The 19790-nt window shown below is 41.2% G+C and overlaps 2 protein-coding genes and 1 pseudogene across 2 annotated transcripts; 1 reads left to right on the forward strand and 2 right to left on the reverse strand.

Annotated features, from left to right (window-relative positions):
- Window positions 1-398: 398 nt before the first annotated feature.
- ykt6 (YKT6 v-SNARE homolog (S. cerevisiae)) lies at window positions 399-6276 on the forward strand. The gene is made up of 8 exons (XM_012840680.3): window positions 399-793; window positions 1502-1617; window positions 1773-1855; window positions 1994-2094; window positions 2439-2543; window positions 2838-2903; window positions 3044-3145; window positions 3330-6276. Exons 2-8 carry the CDS (start codon window positions 1514-1516, stop codon window positions 3363-3365), a joined length of 597 nt encoding a protein of 198 aa, XP_012696134.2. The 5' UTR covers window positions 399-793; window positions 1502-1513; the 3' UTR covers window positions 3366-6276.
- A 96-nt stretch (window positions 6277-6372) lies between these two features.
- LOC105911749 lies at window positions 6373-11818 on the reverse strand (annotated as a pseudogene).
- A 1693-nt stretch (window positions 11819-13511) lies between these two features.
- LOC105911831 (DEAD (Asp-Glu-Ala-Asp) box helicase 56) lies at window positions 13512-19550 on the reverse strand. Its single transcript, XM_012840679.3, has 14 exons — window positions 19445-19550; window positions 19019-19180; window positions 18751-18905; window positions 18415-18585; window positions 18093-18183; window positions 17573-17814; window positions 16456-16605; window positions 15848-15961; window positions 15605-15696; window positions 15370-15443; window positions 15101-15190; window positions 14834-14939; window positions 14576-14673; window positions 13512-14390 (listed from the first exon to the last, which is right to left on the reverse strand). The coding sequence occupies exons 1-14, from the start codon at window positions 19499-19501 to the stop codon at window positions 14307-14309; spliced, it is 1686 nt and encodes a 561-aa protein (XP_012696133.1). The 5' UTR covers window positions 19502-19550; the 3' UTR covers window positions 13512-14306.
- Between the last annotated feature and the right edge of the window lie 240 nt (window positions 19551-19790).

Genomic DNA, 19790 nt, shown 5'->3' on the forward strand with positions numbered 1-19790 from the left:
CTGGCATAACATAATGACTTAGAGACATAGCCTTTGTTTTAGGCCTACATATCGAGCAGTATCAGTACAATTTATGTTTTTACCAAGTCCAATCAAATTACTGCTTTTTGAGTGAGAAGCACTGACAGAGAATAACAAGAGACATCGTGACCGCCCCGCCCTGTCAAAGTGGATTGCGTTCCTCCTGTCGAATTAAAGGTCAAGTGTTCGTATCCTTCGGTTTGTCTAGCTACATTGTCGCAAGTATCATAAAACAGTTTATACATTTAGCAAAATTGTACATGCAGATTACACATTTGCTACGATTAGTTGCAGTGTATTTTTGTCCTTTTTTTCGTGTTTATCTTTGACATCAAATAGGATTGCATACTCTGTAATTGGCATGGGCTTGGCCGAGATTTAGCTTTTACTTTGAAATATATAGAAGCCCGGAAGTAATGTGTGCTTGTGTGGACGTAGATCCAACTAGGTTGCTTAAAAGTAAGCCAGCGAGGATAAGACAAGTTTCTTCATATTGGACAGTCTTACATTTTAAAGGAGATTTTAAATAACTATTTGCTAGCTGACATACATGGTTCATATTTAAGGTGTTTGTTTAAGATTTTTAATTACATGTTTATAGCTCTGTGTCGAGGGTAGAGAGGAATTTAGCTTGTTAGCTAGCTAGCTAACACAGTCTGTCAGGTTACGCTAGTTTTAGGCTAGCTACCAGGCTTGCAGACTTGAAGGAATATTTGAATCTTCATTCGGCGTCACTTCAGGCAGCAACGTCTTTGTTGGACACGGTGAAAGGGTAAGATGAAATGTCCCTTTACCTTGTTATAACAACACTAACACAAATGTACTAGGGCACAGACAACCCTTTGAATAGTGCCTAGCTGGGTAACTAACACATCCAGACAGCTAGCTAGCTAATTAAGTTAGCCTACGAGGTAGCCTGTTGCCCAGTATGTGACACGTCTATTCGAAGAAAGAGAAAGCTAATGCTACTAGGATAAGTGAGACGAATGGATTACGCTAGTTGATGTCTTCGTAATTACATACTCAGTTAATATGGTAACAGCTCATGTTTTTATTTACAACTTACAAGACAGCTGTTACAAGATTTCACTATCAACACCGTGAAGTAAAGGTTGGGTGGCATAATTTCCTAGCATAGCTGGGTATGATAAGTAAATTAGCTTGCGAATTTATTTCGTTGGGCGTTTTCTAACGTTACCATTGCTGGTTAATATTCACATTAATGACATTTTATGAGGTCAGAGTTTTCACTGACGTAATCTACATACGGTGCCATCTCACTTCCATGTCATGTCCATGTCTTAGTTTTATTAACAAAACATGTTCAGTTTCTGCCGTTGAAATGACTGCAAGTTAGCCATGTGCTGGAAATGTTACAAACTTTGCCATGTTATCTGGCTCCCCGAAGAAATTTAATGAAAGTGAAACCAGCAAGTTGCAAATATGATTTAAGAAATGACTGAACCCTCCTCTGTCACAGGTCTTCGTCACCATGAAACTGTACAGTTTGAGTGTGTTACACAAGGGAGCCACAAAGTCTAACTTGCTGAAAGCAGCCTATGACCTCTCATCTTTCAGCTTTTTCCAGAGATCCAGGTGGGAAAACTGCAATGCATAACCTTATCAGTAGTATTATAAGAGTTTTTAAGCCTTAGTCTTTCCTTAACTGTTATGTAACCATACAATTTTGAACAGATATGCATAATGTGGCATATTTTGTTCTCATGCTCTTGATTTAATTGTGTGTCCAGTGTGCAGGAGTTCATGACCTTTACCAGTGCACTGATTGTGGAACGGTCTAGTTTAGGAAGTCGTGCATCTGTTAAAGAACAAGGTTAGTCTCCCTGGGCCATTTGGCTGATTGTCTTCTGAAAACCTGTTTACTGGGGGGAGCTATGTTCTTAAAATGTTACATATATATATATAGGCTGTTCTTTTTTACCCCCATTAACATTCTTTTTTTTTCACCTAGAGTACTTGTGTCACGTATACGTGCGGAATGATTCTCTTGGTGCTGTAGTGATCGCTGACTGTGAATACCCATCCAGAGTGTGTTTCACTTTACTTGATAAGGTAGGTGTATGCCGAACGATGCAACAGTGTTATTTCTGCAGCTGTTAGGTACTTATATAACTGTAGCCTTGCCTACTTAACTGTAGCCAAGCTGTGACTGGAAATTAACACAAATAAAAAAAAAAACAACATCTTGAATCTTCTATATGTGCATTTCAGGACAAATGTGTTCTTCCAAAAACAGGATAGATGACTACTGTTTGTATTGAGTGTCAGTTTAACGTAAACCATGTGATACGGATTATGCTATATCCCATGCTTATTGAAAAGGACCTCTGTAAGCAGCAAGCTGCAAGTCTGTGGCTGCAGAGATGTAATCTCTGTGCTGTGGGCCTCTGTCGCAGGTACTGGACGATTTCTCAAGGCAAGTGGACCGCATTGACTGGCCTTCTGGTTCCCCAGCCTCCATTCCGTTCACTGCCTTGGATGGCTACCTGGCCAAATACCAGGTGACAATATATGTGTGGTTTAGCACAGCCATGCTGTAGCATGTAGTCACAATCAATACTTGGGGTTCAGGGATGGGGCTCTCATTTTTCAATGAAAGATTCCTATACTTTTCTTCTTTATCAGGTTACAGTTTCTTTTACACCACTGAAAACCATCTTGCCCCTCAACCTTTTACGATTAGTCATTAGAGAGACAAAAATCAGTGGATTGTTTACATATTTCACATAAATCTAGGTATTACGTTTTTCCCACAAGTAATTATTCCCATTATTTTCTGATTATTCCTTTCCTAGAATCCCAGAGAAGCTGATGCCATGACGAAAGTCCAAGCCGAACTAGATGAAACAAAAATTATTCTGGTAAGTTGTCATTAAAGAGAGTGACTAAATCCTCTAACTTCTGATCCCCACTCCATCCAAGAAATCTTGGAGTTGCTGCTGTTCATTGTTATCAGATGTCTATGGTATTGGTCCACAAAGTTTCTATTGTCCTTTCACAGCACAACACGATGGAGTCACTCCTGGAACGAGGAGAGAAGTTGGATGATTTGGTGCAGAAGTCGGAGCACTTGGGCAACCAGTCAAAAGCCTTCTACAAAACGGCAAGTGATTTTGCCCATTGTTGCTTTAGAATCATTCTTAGGGTTAAGGCTTCAATATTTTGTGCAGCACCTTAGGAATTGTATGTGTAATTTAGTTAGGTATCGATTATAGTAAAGAAATGTACTCCTTGTCTCCAGTACTCACTTGAACTAAGCATGGGTTCCCTCTCTCTTTTTACTACAGGCAAGGAAACAGAACTCATGTTGTGAGGTGATGTGATGTCAGTGGGTGGTGTGACAGATCTGACTCCTCCCAGCCACCATTTTTCTTTCTATCTTTCTCTTTATCTCTTGCTCTCTCTCTCTCTCTCTCTCTCTCTATTTTTGTCTGTCTCTGGCTGGGGCAGAAGCATTACAGCTCTCAGATGTCACAGAGGAAAGAGAGGAATATTGACAGGAAATGAAGACTTCTGGGGAGAGCCAATCAAAACAGTTCATAAGGGGTCAAGAGGGGTCTGATTTCCCAGGGTGCACCACACATGTGCTGCTGCTGTCTGGAGAGTTAGTTTAGGAGGCGCGAGTGCAGCCAGTGCAGTAACCTCAGGCTCTTCTTCCCCAATGGGCTGCACAGTGGAGTTCAGGTATCGCATAGAGAGAGGGGCCTGCGACCCCTCCCACGGTGCCTTACTTTAGATGGCCATTTGTTTTATGTGTACAACACTCCCACATTTTGCATCTGCACAGATACGTACAGACACGTGTAGAAAGCTGCCAGCCTTATGCAATGCCTAATGTTAAGAAGCACTACTGCTTCTTGATGCATTTTGAAAATGGGAAAGCCGATTGTCCCCCCCGTCACAACTATGTTTAGTGAAATCCTAAAAGTGCATTTCAACTCAAAGTGTGGTGTTGCTTTTATGTGGCTGTGTGATCGAGTCAAGCTCATGCTGTGATATTTGACTGAGTCCGGTCATTTCTTTTTTTGGTATGTGTTGTAAGCGGCTGTACAGTGTGGGTGTGTGTGGCTATCAGTCTTAATGACCAAATTTGTAGATGGGACAGTCAACTGGAAAATCATGATATCTTAAGATGGACTGTAAGAGGGGCTTATTAAATATAACACAATAAACACGCTCTTATAACATCAGGTTTCTCTACATGTTCTGTCCTATAATAAACCGACAACATGCACTTCTTAAAGATGTCCTAGTGGACCTTTTTAAATGTATTTATTAATGAGTCACTCCACTCCATGCGCACACATGAGTCATTATAGTTAGTATTTGGCACCAGGGTTCAGGGCTTAGTTGTGAAACCTAAAGAATCACAGCAGTGTGTGTGTGGTCACATGATGAAATCAGTCCCCCCCCCCCCCCCTCATTTGATGTTAAAGCTGTTGTCTGTGGTCTGTTTGGATATGGATGATGTGCTTTAGGTGTCTATTGTTTAATCGGGCACCTCGAAATTCAGATGATTTTGCAGCTCTTTGCCTGCACTGTTTTTGGGTTTTGAGTATTTAAGAGGTGGTTTGTGTCATTCCTCATCCAGTTTATTAGAGCTTGAGTAAGAAGGAAGGATGATTAGTGAAACGATTTTCATTAAGCAGACAACTGTGGGAAGAATATTAGATGGGAGATTTATTAGCTCATTTTTTTTTTTTATTAATTCAGTTAGACTAGTACCGTAAGTGGAGGTGCTGAAAGTAAAACTTGAGTGTATACTTCATTCAACTTAAACCCAAAGCTGAGCCAGAGTACAAACTTTAGTGAAGTATATATTTCAAAGTAAGCTCATTATTGTGAACTTTAATTTCACATTAAAAAGCTGTTCAGTTTATATACAAAATGACTTGACAGTGGATAAGTTAACCTCCATGTCGAGGCCTGGTAAAACATGCCACTCTTCAACTGACTGACAATCTCCATTAGAGCCTGGGATATAACTGTGATGGTAGAAACAGTTACCTCCCCGGTGCCAAGCTGTACACCCTCTCTACAACACAAGTTTTCCACGACATTAATTGTGGTTTGAACCGTCTTTTGCAAAGAACCAGCTTGGGGAGTTCAGATATTATTTTGTTGAGATACGTCTACAGGCATATATCAGCACCAAAGCATCACACCATTTACTCCATCAACACTGCAGAAGCCCTCCGATGTCTTGGGAGTGTTTTGCTCTTACACCTACAGCAAATAGTGGGTAAATAAGTGTATATGTATGTGTGTACTCCTGTGTTTATGTACATCAATATGAAAAACAATGTCGGAAGTATTTTAACACAGGACTTGATGTTCTGATGTGGATGCAGTGCGGGAGGTGATTGTGTGCATGTGTGCTTTGGTGTATTTCTGTGTATTAAACACAGGGTTGGGAATGTCCCCTACACCCATTGCTTCAGGGGGACCTTAAAAGGTGCCTTTTTTCTGTAATTTGCCAAATTTGATTGGGCCATTGCCACGCCACTCGAGCAGGGTAGCAATGTGATTGGAGCATTCCTGTGTGAGAGAGGTTCTAATGCTGCTTGTAGCACATTTCCTTAATGTTGTAATGATGTCTGAGTGGACGGTTTTGCATAAAAACAAGCGAAAGATACACTCCAATGCACCTAACATTTATTGACTCATAAATGTTCATTCTCTGTTCTTTCATAATTTCTCCTTCAAAAGGTGCAATATGATGTTTTTGTTATCAAAAAGTACAAATCCTTAGACCTACAGCCATGATGTAGGTAGAAGGCACAATTAAAGGAAAATGTTTCTCAATATACCTTTGCATTCAGTGAAGCCAAGAATCATAAATGCATTTAGATATCACATAGAATGTATTTTTTGTAAAGAAAACAAACTAACAAAAAAAAGCCTACATATTGCACCATAACAACATATGCTTCTGTCTGTGTTGCCTTATTTCAGTGGCGTTGTCATGTGCTCTGTCATTGGATCCTTGAAGCACACATACTTCCTCAGACATGGTGTGAATCTGCGGATGTATTATCAGAATTGCCATTATATATTTACCAGAAGTTACAACGAACAATGAAAACAAAGTATTGAAAAATAACTTATAATTGTATGTAAACATTATGTAACATTTTATTTGAACTTTTGGACTAATGACTAATTGTTTCTCCAGACAGGCTTTGTGTTACCCATCTAAACTGTATCTATAATTGAACTCTGCCAATTATGCAATTGCTGTGTGGTGTGGTTTTTATCACTTCAAATTGTACAGGCAGCACTTTGCCAAATGTGTTCTCAGTCCCTTATTACTCTTCATAAACTTTTATTGGACAGTAATGTATAATTAAATCAAATGTATAATTGAATCAAATGTATGATTAACCTACATTTGGCTTATAGAGCCATAGCTTTTATTGTAGCAAAATAATGCAATCTGAACTATTACACAGAGGCCAATCCTGCCCCAATGTTAATACAGAACACATTGAGAAGACACCAATCAGCTCATTAACTTAACATTTTACAATTTTACAACTGTACACACATATGGAAAACATTGGTTTGGCCATGTGATGTTGTATTGGAGAAAACAGGCTTAGTAAGACCTGAAAATACAGGTATAAACTGTTTTAGAGTACATTCCAGACAACTGGGCCTCTGTACACGTGTAGTCAAGGAGGTGTTTGAGGAGGCTTGCACCTTAAGCTTTGCTGGAGCTAATTTGAACTCTAAAAAGCAAAATGGAGCCGTTTAGCTGCCTGCCGCATAACTGATCACCAAGGTCCTGATATCAAGGATACCTTCAGTTTCTCAGAGTTCAACAGCTCCTGCTTGATCTCCTTCAGCCTTTCACTGCCTGCTTAGTGATGGACCGCATGGCATCCTACAGACACATTAGCATCTGTATTAGTCATCAAATAAGTAATATCCAAACAATGCACAGAACAGTAAAAAAGTGTAATGTGCACAGTTGTGAAAAACTGATCAATCACTTCAAACAAATCCATCGTTGACTAAAAGCAGTGATTCATGCTGTGCCACAGATAAAACAATGTGGTGTACCTACCCGGCAACGGGTTCTGTACCCTCTGTGATCATGAGAAACACCATATTTGAGTAATTTTCATTGTATGTTTCAAGTCTACCATGTCATCATTACTATCACTACCTTTGAGCTACAGTATGGTAATCAATCTAGATCCCTTATGAAATCATACTTTATTATATATATATGCTGTCAGAACCAAAGGTCAGTGATCCTACCAGTAAGTGCACTTTCCACATCTGCCAACAGAGAGAGCTCTGTGTGCAAGACAAATGTTAGGGCAGTGCCAGGGTTGTCTGCACGGGCTGTTCTGAAGACAAAAGTGGAGAAAAGTGAGGACAAAGTCATGGCAGAATGTATTAGGCAGTGGGCAGGAAGTCAAAGTTAATGACGTTGGCCACATTCTGGAAGTCTATGCCCCGAGACACGCCATACTCCTGATCCTTACTCCTGCAAACAGAACAGGCAAACTCACTTTCCAACACATTCCCCTGCCACATTAAAACCATGCTCGAATAAGAATTATATTTAGAACATGACCTCATACAAGATTCCCAATACCCAATTCAGGCCCTGCTCGTCTGCGGCGATGATGTAGTCATAGAACCCCTGAACAAGACAGTGTTGAAATCAATTATATGAACATGTGTCAAATATTCTGCAAGTTGGAAGCTAAAATCAGTCTGAGGTTTAATGCTCATCAGCATTCCAGCACAACAGTAGTAGTTGAACGATGAGCTCCCCAACCTGGTAAACTTGGAACTTTGAATGGACCTGGCAAGGAACCTCTGAAAATGGTTAACAGCACCAACCCAACAATATGTCACCTCCACTTCTTCTTACACTTTCTTTTTATTTGTTTCATAAAGCCCATCTCACTAATTCATACCACAGCAGTGAGAAGAGGCACTCAACAAATGTCAAAACATGCATGCAGCAGCATCTTCCCGCGCACCAGCCGCAGTTTGAGGAGCGTGTAGATGCCCTGCAGCTTCAGTCACCTGGGACACCAAAGCAGACACTGTTGTCACCCCGTTTTTTTTTGTACCGTGGGACATTAATGAATGTGGACTACGTGTGGCCATGAAGGAAAACTAAAAACATGCTGAGCCTCACATGTTTACAATCATTTAGACGACCACAACAGACACTGCCGATCCATCCCTCAATCAAAACCTAAGCCACAAAGTGTGGTTGCAACAATAGACATGACTGCTTCACTTTAAGTGGTTTTTCACCTAACAAACGGTTGACATTGAGAAAACTTCAACTTCACTTCCGTGTGCTAACATATTTTCCCATTCTTAACTATATTGTAGTCAAGACAGAACATTAACAAGAACGTTTGGATAATGCTTACACCACCAACCAGGTCATGAATACACTGATCTATCAGCTATATGTGCACCACCCTCATCAATCTCTACTAATTATCATCACAAAGCATGGCACTGTTAAATATTTTAAGTGTACGAGGACAATGGGAGGATGGGGATACACTGGACATGTCACTCCTATCAAGACATACCTCTGTGCAGCAACATTAAGCTATCATTGGTACTTGTGAGCAGTTGCATCACTGTACCACAGTACTTACAGGGTTGTGAAGCACCAACTCCTTCAGAGCCTGCATGTCCTCATTCAGTGTGGCAGACATGATGAATGCCTGGTAGATCTTGGGCAAATTACTGGAAAGGAACAAATTCACCACTTATGTTATGTGATTGTTTTCCACTCAACTGACATACAGTACATAAGTGGTCATGCATACAAAGATTGTTAGCTACATTTACCACATTGTAACTAAAACATTTATAAATCTACATCACCACAAGTTCTTATATACATATGTAGAGAGTTATAGTCCAGGATATAAAACATGTAATTTTCGTGTAAATAGCACATTTACAAGCTCATACCAGAGAAGGTTCTTCAGGTCTGCCTCAAAGCCAAAGGACAAGACCATGTTAAATATTTTAAGTGAACAAGGACAATGGGAGGACGGGGATATACTGGACATGTCCCTCATATCAAGACATACCTCTGTGCAGCAACACTAAGCAATTGTTGGTAATTGTGAGCAGTTGCATCACTGTACCACAGTACTTACAGGGTTGTGAAGCACCAACCCAACAATATACCACCTCCACTTCTTCTTAAACTTTTTTAATATTTATTTCATTAAAGCACATCTCACTAATTAATGCCACAGCAGTGAGAGGAGGCACTTTCAACACATGCATGCCATGCATCATACCACTAGGATTGTATTTATGGTTCTACGACTCCGTTACTCCAGGGTCACGCAGTTGCCGCGACGGACTGGTTGTGGGTGTTGTAAAGCATTTAAAAAAAAGAGAGATGGTGGCGGACCAAACTCTGTAGATTGTCGTATTTGTACAAAAAAGTTGTTTGTTTGACTTTTTTTTGCTTCGATTTTGTAAAAGTTACAGAGAAATAGACACTGTGCAATGTAAAAACTCCATTATTGTAACTGAAAAATACATCTGATTTGCGAGGGGTCTGAGCCAGCTATCTAATGTTGGCATACTACTACCCATAAAGGTAAACAGCGATGTATTGACGGATTGACACAGTCGGATAGTTACAAAATTTGGGAGGTGCACGTCAGGCCACGGAGAGGTGCTCGGATAGGGTTTGCAACGTCGGAGAGGGCTCTCCATGTCTCCGAAAACGGACGACCATAAATTGTGCTTTAGATTTCTTTGCTTTGGCACAAACTCAAACACCAAATACAACATTCATGACTTTATCCATAGGTACAGCTTAGTATCGCATCAAGTTTTCAAACACAGTATGCATTTTTGTATTCATGCACAAGCAAACCACACAAACGCACACACACACACACACACATACACTTACCTGGAGTGCACAGGAAGCTCGGAGTTGAGCACGCAGGCCGGTATGCTGAACTGCTCGAGGAAGAGCTTGAGACGGTAGCAGCGCTCCACAGCACCCACGGACAGCAGCGTCTTCCCGCGCACCAGCCGCAGTTTGAGGAGCGTGTAGATGAGCAGGAACTTGTCCTCCTCGTCGCAGTGCACGCTGTACTGCGCCAGCTGTGAGCTGTCCGGCAGCTGAGAGCCCTGCAGCTTCAGAGTCACCTGGGACACCAAAGCAGACACTGTTATCACCCCGTTTTTTGGTACGGTGGGACAATAATGAATGTGGACTCTGTGTGGACATGTGGCACCACCCTCTACATCTCTACTAATCATCATCACAAAGCATGGCACTGTTAAATATTTGAAGTGTACGAGGACAATGGGAGGATAGGGATACACTGGACATGTCACTCCTACCAAGAAATACCTCTGTGCAGCAACACTAAGCAATTGTTGGTACTTGTGAGCAGTTGCATCACTGTACCACAGTACTTACAGGGTTGTGAAGCACCAACTCCTTCAGGGCCTGCACGTCCTCATTCAGTGTGGCAGACATCTTGCCTGGTAGATCTTGGGCAAATGATTGGAAAGGAACAAATCCAGCACTTGTGTTATGTGATTGTTTTCCACTCAACTGACATGCATAAGCGGTCAGAGTGTATGCACACAAGGATCGTTAGTTACATTTACCACATTGTAACAAAAACATTTATAAATCTGCCCCTCCAAATTCTTCTATCAATCTGTAGAGTTATAGTCCAGGATATAAAACATGCCATTTTCGTGTAAATAGCACATTTACAAGCTCATACCAGAGCAGGTTCTACAGGTCTGCCTCAAAGCCAAAGGAAAGGACCAGATCAGCCTCATCAATAACCAGCATCTCCAAAGTGGAGTCAAGGGCCAGGTTTTGGGCATTAATGTGGGCTAGGACCCGTGAGGGGGTACCCACCACCACATCAGGTTTCTCCGTCAGGATGGGCCTGAAGCAAGAAGCACAGTATAGTTATAGTAAATTGTGTTATAAAAAGCATAAAACTCGCCATGTTTAAAACAAGGAAGTTTTAAATCATGCCAAAGTTGGCTGTGTTTTGAACGTCACCTGAACGTTCCGTTATTTCATATCTAAATCTCTGATGCAATGTGAGCTTACTTTTGAGCTGATATGTCTGCCTTGCCTGAGATGTCTGAAACCCAGGTGACAATATATGTGGTTAAGCACAGCAATGCTGCAGCATGTAGTCACAATCAATACTTGGGGTTCAGGGATGGGGCTTACTTTTTTCCATTAAAAGATTCCTACACTTTTCTTCTTTATCAGGTTACAGTTTCTTTTACACCACTGAAAGCCATATTGCCCCTCAACCTTTTACAATTAGTCATTAGAGAGACACAAATCACTGGAATGTGTACATATTTAGCATAAATCTAGGTATTAAGTTCCATTATTTCTATTACTTTCTGATTATTCCTTTCCTAGAATCCCAGAGATGCTGATGCCATGACGAAAGTCCAAGCCGAACTAGATGAAACAAAAACATTTCTGGTAAGTTGTCATTAAAGAGAGTGACTAAATCCTCTAACTTCTGATCCCCACTCCATCCAAGAGAATTGCTGCTGTTTATTGTTATCAGATGTCTATGGTATCGGTACACAAAGTTTCTATTGTCCTTCTTTCACAGCACAACACGATGGAGTCACCCCTGGAACGAGAAGAGAAGTTGGATGATTTGGTGCAGAAGTCGGAGCACTTGGGCAACCAGTCAAAAGCCTCCTTCAAAACAGTGAGTGATTTTGCCCATTGTTGCTTTTGAATCATTCTTAGGGGTTAAGGCTTCAATATTTTGTGCAGCAGCTTAGGAATGTGTAATTTAGTTAGGTATCTTTTATAGTAAAGAAATGTACTCATTGTCTCATGTACTGTACTTGAACTTAGCATGGGTTCTCTCGCTCTTTTTTTTTTTTTTTTACTACAGGCAAGGAAACAGAACTCGTGTTGTGAGGTGATGTGATTTCAGTGGGCGGTGTGACAGATCTGACTCCTCCCCAGTGCAGGCTCTTCTTTCCCAATGGGCTGCACAGTGGAGTTCAGGTATCGCATAGAGAGAGGGGCCAGCGACCCCTCCCACCGTGCCTTACTTTAGATGGCCACTGTGGCACTGTGCAATAACTCTGGATCGCTATAATAACCACTGTACAATTACTCCCACAATCATATTTATTTATTTTATTATCAAATACAAAATGTGCAATACATTCCATCCTTACTGTATAACTATACAGGCTGTATATACTGTACTTCTTCCGTCACACTCTTACCGTTTAATATTTATTCCTGCACTTCTTGCACTCTCCACTTCTTTGCACTATATGTTGTGTTTACAATTCACAGCTCCTGTATACAGCCAGAATGGCTTGTATATACTTTCTTAGATTTCTTAGACCGTTGTGCTGTTGTGTTGTGATGTATATTTTGTGTAAGTACACTGAGAGCCACTTTAACCGTAGTCAAATTCCTTGTTTGTGCAAACTTACTTGGCCAATAAACGTGATTCTGATTTGTTTTATGTGTACAACACCCCAACATTTCGCATCCTCACAGATACGTACAGACACGCGTTGAAAGCTGACAGCCTTACGCAATGCCTAATGTTAAGAAGCACTACTGCATCTTGATGCATTTTGATAATAGGAAAGCCGATTGCCCAATGTCCAAAGTATTTGAACACAGGACTTGATGTTCTGATGTGGATGCAGTGCAGCAGGTGATTGTGTGCATGTGTGCTTTGGTGTATTTCTGTGTATTAAACACAGGGTTGGGAATGTCCCCTACACCCATTGCTTCCGGGGGACCTTAAGAGGTGCCTTTTTTCTGTAATTCGCCAAATTTGATTGGGCCATTGCCACGCCACTCGAGCAGGGTAGCAATGTGATTGGAGCATTCCTGTGTGAGAGAGGTTCTAATGCTGCTTGTAGCACATTTCCTTAATGTTGTAATGATGTCTGAGTGGACGGTTTTGCATAAAAACAAGCAAAAGATCCAATGCACCTAACATTTATTGACTCATAAATGCCCATTCTCTGTTCTTTCATAATTTCTCCATCAAAAGGTGCAATATGAAGTTTTTGTTATCAAAAAGTACAAATCTTTAGACCTACAGCCATGATGTAGGTAGAAGGCACAGTTAAAGGAAAATGTTTCTCAATATACCTTTGCATTCAGTGAAGCCAAGAATCATAAATGCATTTAGATATAACATATAATGTATTTTTTGTAAAGAAAACAAACTAACAAAAAAAAAGCCTACATATTGCACCATAACAACATATGCTTCTGTCTGTGTTGCCTTATTTCAGTGGTGTTGTCATGTGCTCTGTCATTGGATCCTTGAAGCACACATACATCCTCAGACATGATGTGAATCTGCAGTTGTATTATCAGAATTGCCATTATATATTTCCCAGAAGTTACAAGGGACAATGAAAACAAAGTATTGAAAAATAACTTATAATTGTATGTAATCATTATGTAACATTTTATTTGAACTTTTTGACCAATGACTAATTGTTTCTCCAAACAGGCTTTGTTACCCATCTAAACTGTATCTATAATTGAACTTTGCCAATTATGCAATTGCTGTGTGGTGCACTTATGCAACATTTGTTCTCAGTTCCTTATTACTCTGCATAAACTTTTATTGGATAGTAATGTATAATTGAATCAAATGTATGATTAACCTACATTTGGCTTATAGAGCCATAGCTTTTATTGTAGCAAAATAATGCACTCTGAACTAGTACACAGAGGCCAATCCTGCCCCAAAGGTGACACAGAAGACATTGAGAAGACACACCAATCAGGAGTACGGCCCTACATCAACTTAACATTTTACAATTTTACAACTGTACACAAACATTGGTTTGGCCAGTGATGTTGTATTGGGGAAAACAGGCTTAGTAAGACATTCACATTTTGACCTGAAAATACAGGTATAAACTGTTTTAGAGTACATTTCCATACTCTGCCACTTTATCTGTGGAACTCCTAAAAAGTCAAGATCATCCAAACACCCCTGGCGAACACTGTAAGTCACCGACCATTTAAGGAATATTAACAACTGTCTCTGTGTTTCACATGGTTTCAGAGGACAACTGGGCGTGTAGTCAAGGAGGTGTTTGAGGAGGCTTGCACCTTAAGCATTGATGGAACTCGGGTCCTCTGCTCAGATAGTTCATGTAGATGGCAGTGGTCTTGTAGTTCTTAGCAGACAGGTTGCTTCAAGCCACATAATTTCTACCGAGCGGCTTTATGACGTGGCTTTTGCACTGGCTTGGGGTTTTTTGGATTTGAAGCGGAACGTCTTCAGCGGGTTTTTGCCTCTGGCATTTTTCTGTGAGCAAAGGAGAGGACGGTGTGATTGTTACCATATAACATATGCAGGTGTACTTATACAGCCAGATCTGAGATATAAAAGACTTCTATATTGCTTATGGGTTCCACAAATGCAAAGGCAAAATTTTAAGGGGTCAATATGTTCACACTTAACTGATCATACTATTTCATATGATGTCTGACCTTAAAATCACTTTTGATAACGCTTCCAGTGTTGAAAGTCCTTCCTCTTTTCTTGCGCCCAGTCAGCGGATTGGCTATTCCTTTCAATGTGGGTGGGACTAAGACACACAAAATAAACACACTTTTAGAACACATATTTCTCAGTTCTCAATTCCAGTTACTACAGTTTAGTGTAACAGCTAGATTCACTTACAGATTCCATGAGTTTCCCTATACGGCATTAATGCTTGTAACTGGTAAATGGTAATAATAACTTACTCAAATAATCTGGCACATTCCTCAGATGTGGTTTAATCACCGCAGGATGAATGTCCTTGTCATGGCGCAGAAGGTGAAGGTCCCTGGGATTGTCCTCAAAGTACGTCTAGACAAGGAAATAATGGAAATTATTTTTTTTTTAATGGAAACAGAGTGAAACAAAGGCTGAATTTGTGACTAAAGCTGATTTGAACTCTAAAACGCAAAATGGAGCCGTTTAGCTGCCTGCCGCATAACTGATCACCAAGGTCATGATATCAAGGATACCTTCAGTTTCTCAGAGTTCAGCAGCTCCTGCTTGATCTCCTTCAGTCTGGCTTCTTTAACTCCCGTTTTTGTGACGGACCGCATGGCATCCTACAGACACATTAACATCTGTATTAGTCATCAAATGAGTAATATCCAAACAATGCAATCCAAAAAAGTGTAATGTGCACAGTTGCTGACAAACTAATCAATCACTTCAAACAAATCCAACGTTGACTAAAAGCAGCGGGTCATGCTGTGCCACAGATAAAACAATGTGGTGTACCTACCCGGCAACGGTATCTGAAACCTTCTATCTCCTCCATTTTAAACCCATATGGTTTCAGCGCACATTCTGTGCCCTCTGTGATCATGAGAAAAACCATATTTGAGTCAATTTCATTGTCTGTTTCAAGTCATTACAATCACTACCTTTGAGCTACAGTATGGTAATCAAACTAGATCCCTTATGACATTATACTTTATTATACGTATGCTGTCAGAACTAAGGGTCAGTGATCTTACCTGAGAGGGCACTTTCCACATCTGCCAACAGAGGGAGCTCTGTGTGCGAGACAAATGTTAGGGCAGTGCCAGGGTTGTCTGCACGGGCCGTTCTGAAGACAAAAGTGGAGGAAAGTGAGGACAAAGTCAAGGGAGAGGGATTAGGCAGAGACATATCTGTTGTAATCAACAGACAGACGTATGTTTTTTTCCATGCGATATATACTGCAGTTCAAGGCAATGTGTTCACTTGCAGACGCTCACCTGCCGACACGGTGAATGTAGGAGTCAACTGTGGGCGGGAAGTCAAAGTTAATGACGTTGGCCACATTCTGGAAGTCTATGCCCCGAGACACGCCATACTCCTGATCCTTACTCCTGCAAACAGAACAGACATTACATTTACATTTTACATTTAGTCATTTAGCAGACGCTTTTATCCAAAGCGACTTACATATGTGCGACTTACAATGTATACACATTTTACATTTACACTGATGGCACACTGCACATCAGGAGCAATTAGGGGTTCAGTGTCTTGCTCAAGGACGCTTCGACAGGGAACAGACAAACTCACTTTCCAACACATTCCCCTGCCCCATTAAAACCATGCTCGAATAAGAATTATATTTAGAACATGACATCATACAAGATTCCCAATACCCAATTCAGAATCCTGAGGCCTGCATTCAATTCGTATAGTGTGGTGCTGGCTTGATAAAGGAGCTCTAGATACTGCATTGCCACATGTTTACTATGATGGGAGTAAACAAGTTATATTTGTTTCTTTGGCAGAAACTTAAAGTTGTCCATAAGCAATGCACAACACCTATTGCCATTTCATGTTAAAGTATTATTTTCCATTCACTTACTGTCCTCCCTTCCCAGTAGCTTTCTTCTTCTTCTTCTTGTCCTTTTCCGCCTCCTTCTTCACTGGTGTTGTGGGATTCTCCAGGCCCTGCTCGTCTGTGGCGATGATGTAGTCATAGAACCCCTGATTGAACTGACTGATGATGTGACACCTGAACAAGACAGTGTTGAAATCAATTATATGAACATGTGTCAAAAATTCTGCAAAAATGAAAGCTAAAAATCAGTCTGAGGTTAAATGCTCATCAGCATTACGGCACAACAACAATAGTTGAATGATGAGCTCCCCAACCTGGTAAAGTTGGAACTTTAAATGGACCTGGCAAGGAACCTCTGAAAATTGGAAGTTCGGCTTAACAGCACCAACCCAACAATATACCACCTCCACTTCTTCTTAAACTTTTTCATATTTGTTTCATTAAAGCACATCTCACTAATTAATGCCACAGCAGTGAGAGGAGGCACTCTCAACACATGCATGCCATGCATCATACCACTAGGATTGTAGTAAAGTGTTTTTATGGTTCTACGACTTCGTTACTCCGTAGTCACGCAGTTGCCTCGACGGACTGGTTTTCATTTATGGTTCTCCGACGGTTGTGGGTGTTGTAAAGCATTTAAAAAAAAAAAGAGAGATGGTGGCAGACCGAATTCTGTAGATTGTCGTATTTGTACAAAAAAGTTGTCTGTTTGACTTTTTTTTGCTTAGATTTTGTAAAAGTTACAGAGAAATATACACAGTGCAATGTATTTGCGAGGGGTCTGAGACAGCTATCTAATGTTGGCATACTACTACCCATAAAGGTAAACAGCGATGTATTGACGGATTGACAGAGTCGGATAGTTAAAAAATTTGGGAGGTGCACGTCAGGCCACGGAGAGGTGCTCGGAGAGGGTTTGCAACGTCGGAGAGGGCTCTCCGTGTCTCCGAAAACGGACGACCATAAATTGTACTTTAGATTTCTTTGCTTTGGCACAAACTCAAACACCAAATACAACATTCATGACTTTATCCATAGGTACTGCTTAGTATCGCATCAAATTTTCAAACACAGTATGCATTTTTGTATTCATGCACAAGCAAACCACACAAACGCACACACACACACACACACTTACCTGGAGTGCACAGGAAGCTCGGAGTTGAGCACGCAGGCCGGTATGCTGAACTGCTCGAGGAAGAGCTTGAGGCGGTAGCAACGCTCCACGGCCCCCACGAACAGCAGCGTCTTCCCGCGCACCAGCCGCAGTTTGAGGAGCGTGTAGATGAGCAGGAACTTGTCCTCCTCGTCGCAGTGCACGCTGTACTGCGCCAGCTGTGAGCTGTCCGGCAGCTGAGAGCCCTGCAGCTTCAGAGTCACCTGGGACACCAAAGCAGACACTGTTATCACCCCGTTTTTTGGTACGGTGGGACAATAATGAATGTGGACTCCGTGTGGACATGTGGCACCACCTTCATCAATCTCTACTAATCATCATCACAAAGCATGGCACTGTTCAATATTTGAAGTGTACGAGGACAATGGGAGGATGGGGATACACTGGACATGTCACTCCTACCAAGAAATACCTCTGTCCAGCAACACTAAGCAATTGTTGGTACTTGTGAGCAGTTGCATCACTGTACCACAGTACTTACAGGGTTGTGAAGCACCAACTCCTTCAGAGCCTGCACGTCCTCATTCAGTGTGGCAGACATGAGGAATGCCTGGTAGATCTTGGGCAAATGACTGTAAAGAAACAAATCCAGCACTTGTGTTATATGATTGTTTTCCACTCAACTGACATGCATAAGTGGTCAGAGTGTATCCACACAAGGATCGTTAGTTACATTTACCACATTGTAACAAAAACATTCATAAATCTGCCCCTCCAAGTTCTTATATAAATCTGTAGAGAGTTATAGTCCAGGATATAAAACATGTAATTTTCGTGTAAATAGCACATTTACAAGCTCATACCAGAGAAGGTTCTTCAGGTCTGCCTCAAAGCCAAAGGACAAGACCAGATCAGCTTCATCAATAACCAGCATCTCCAAAGTGGAGTCAAGGGCCAGGTTTTGGGCATTAATGTGGGCTAGGACCCGTGAGGGGGTACCCACCACCACATCAGGTTTCTCCATCAAGATGGGCCTGAAGCAAGAAGCACAGTATAGTTATAGTAAATTGTGTTATAAAAAGCATAAAACTCGCCATGTTTGAAAACGAGGATGTTTTAATACTCCCAAAGTTGGCAGTGTGTTGAACGTCATTTGAACGTTATTTCATATCTAAATCTCGGATGCAATGTGAGCTTACTTCTGAGCTGATATGTCTGCCTTGCCTGAGATGTCTGCAACTCTGACATCCCTAACGCAGAAGGCCGTAAGCTGGCGGACCATACTCTGGACCTGCTGACCCAGTTCTTTAGTGGGCACCAGTATCAAAGCTCTGACAGCCTGTTCGCGAACGGTCTGTCAAACAGAAAAGGGAATAACTTGCAGTCATTCAACAGTCCAGTCAGTCCAAAATCAGAGCTGGACACTGGTTACACTGACTTGACATGTGTGGCAGAAGCCTAACAGACCTGTTTCGACGTTAGAATTCGCTGAATGACAGGGATAGCATAGGCAGCGGTTTTACCAGAGCCAGTCCGTGCTCGGGCCAGGAGGTCTTTACCTTCTAATGCCAGTGGAATAGCTTTCTCCTGGATCAACGTAGGCTGTGCCCAGCCCAGGTCAGCTACAGCCTGTAAACAAACAGAGAAATCGCAGTCACACACAAAACTCAACAGGAATCAGCGTCAATCAAATATGCCTTTTACTGGCAACTAATGTTGGCATTTGAAGGCAACAAGTAAACCGAGCACTTTCAATATCACATGCTAACCACTAACTGCTTGCAGAGGGAATCTGTCAGAGTTCTATATACAAATAAATCTACACGTGACCCGTAGTATGACGAATCCAAGCAGTACAGGAGACATTAATGCCACCAGAAACTCTTAATTTACCTTTAAAAGGCGATCATCTAAACCCATCTCGTGGAACTGTACCACATCGGTTGCCATTCTCCACACGTGTGTTTGTCTCACAGGAGAGTACGGAGAGGGAGTAAGTGTTTTAGTAACTTAGGTAAAAAAAATACATCGACACCTGCTGGTAGGGAGGTCAATATCAAGTAGGATAATATTTTCTTCTCTGTGTTGAACACCACTAAAAAAGGATATTCTTATGTCGTATTAAACGTTATTGTTGTTTAATTCAGAAAATGTTATGATAAGGAGACAGACATTCTCGACATTCTTGGAATTTACATCAGTTTTCTTTGAGGATTATAGTGTGAGAAATGTAGTTAAC

Source organism: Clupea harengus, chromosome 21 (genome assembly GCF_900700415.2).
Source record: "Clupea harengus chromosome 21, Ch_v2.0.2, whole genome shotgun sequence".
In the NCBI taxonomy this organism is placed as follows: domain Eukaryota; kingdom Metazoa; phylum Chordata; class Actinopteri; order Clupeiformes; family Clupeidae; genus Clupea; species Clupea harengus.

Bases quoted from the DNA above. Each gene is read 5' to 3' on its own strand.
- ykt6 (XM_012840680.3), top strand. From the start codon at position 1,514: ATGAAACTGTACAGTTTGAGTGTGTTACACAAGGGAGCCACAAAGTCT. The intron at 2,544-2,837 runs GTGACAATATAT...TTCCTTTCCTAG, and splicing joins GCTACCTGGCCAAATACCAG to AATCCCAGAGAAGCTGATGC. The intron at 3,146-3,329 runs GCAAGTGATTTT...TTTTTACTACAG, and splicing joins CAAAAGCCTTCTACAAAACG to GCAAGGAAACAGAACTCATG.
- LOC105911831 (XM_012840679.3), bottom strand. From the start codon at position 19,501: ATGGCAACCGATGTGGTACAGTTCCACGAGATGGGTTTAGATGATCGC. The intron at 18,586-18,750 runs GTAAGCTCACAT...TTCTTGCTTCAG, and splicing joins GCAGACATATCAGCTCAGAA to GCCCATCTTGATGGAGAAAC. The intron at 15,962-16,455 runs GTAAGTGAATGG...TTCTGTTTGCAG, and splicing joins GCTACTGGGAAGGGAGGACA to GAGTAAGGATCAGGAGTATG.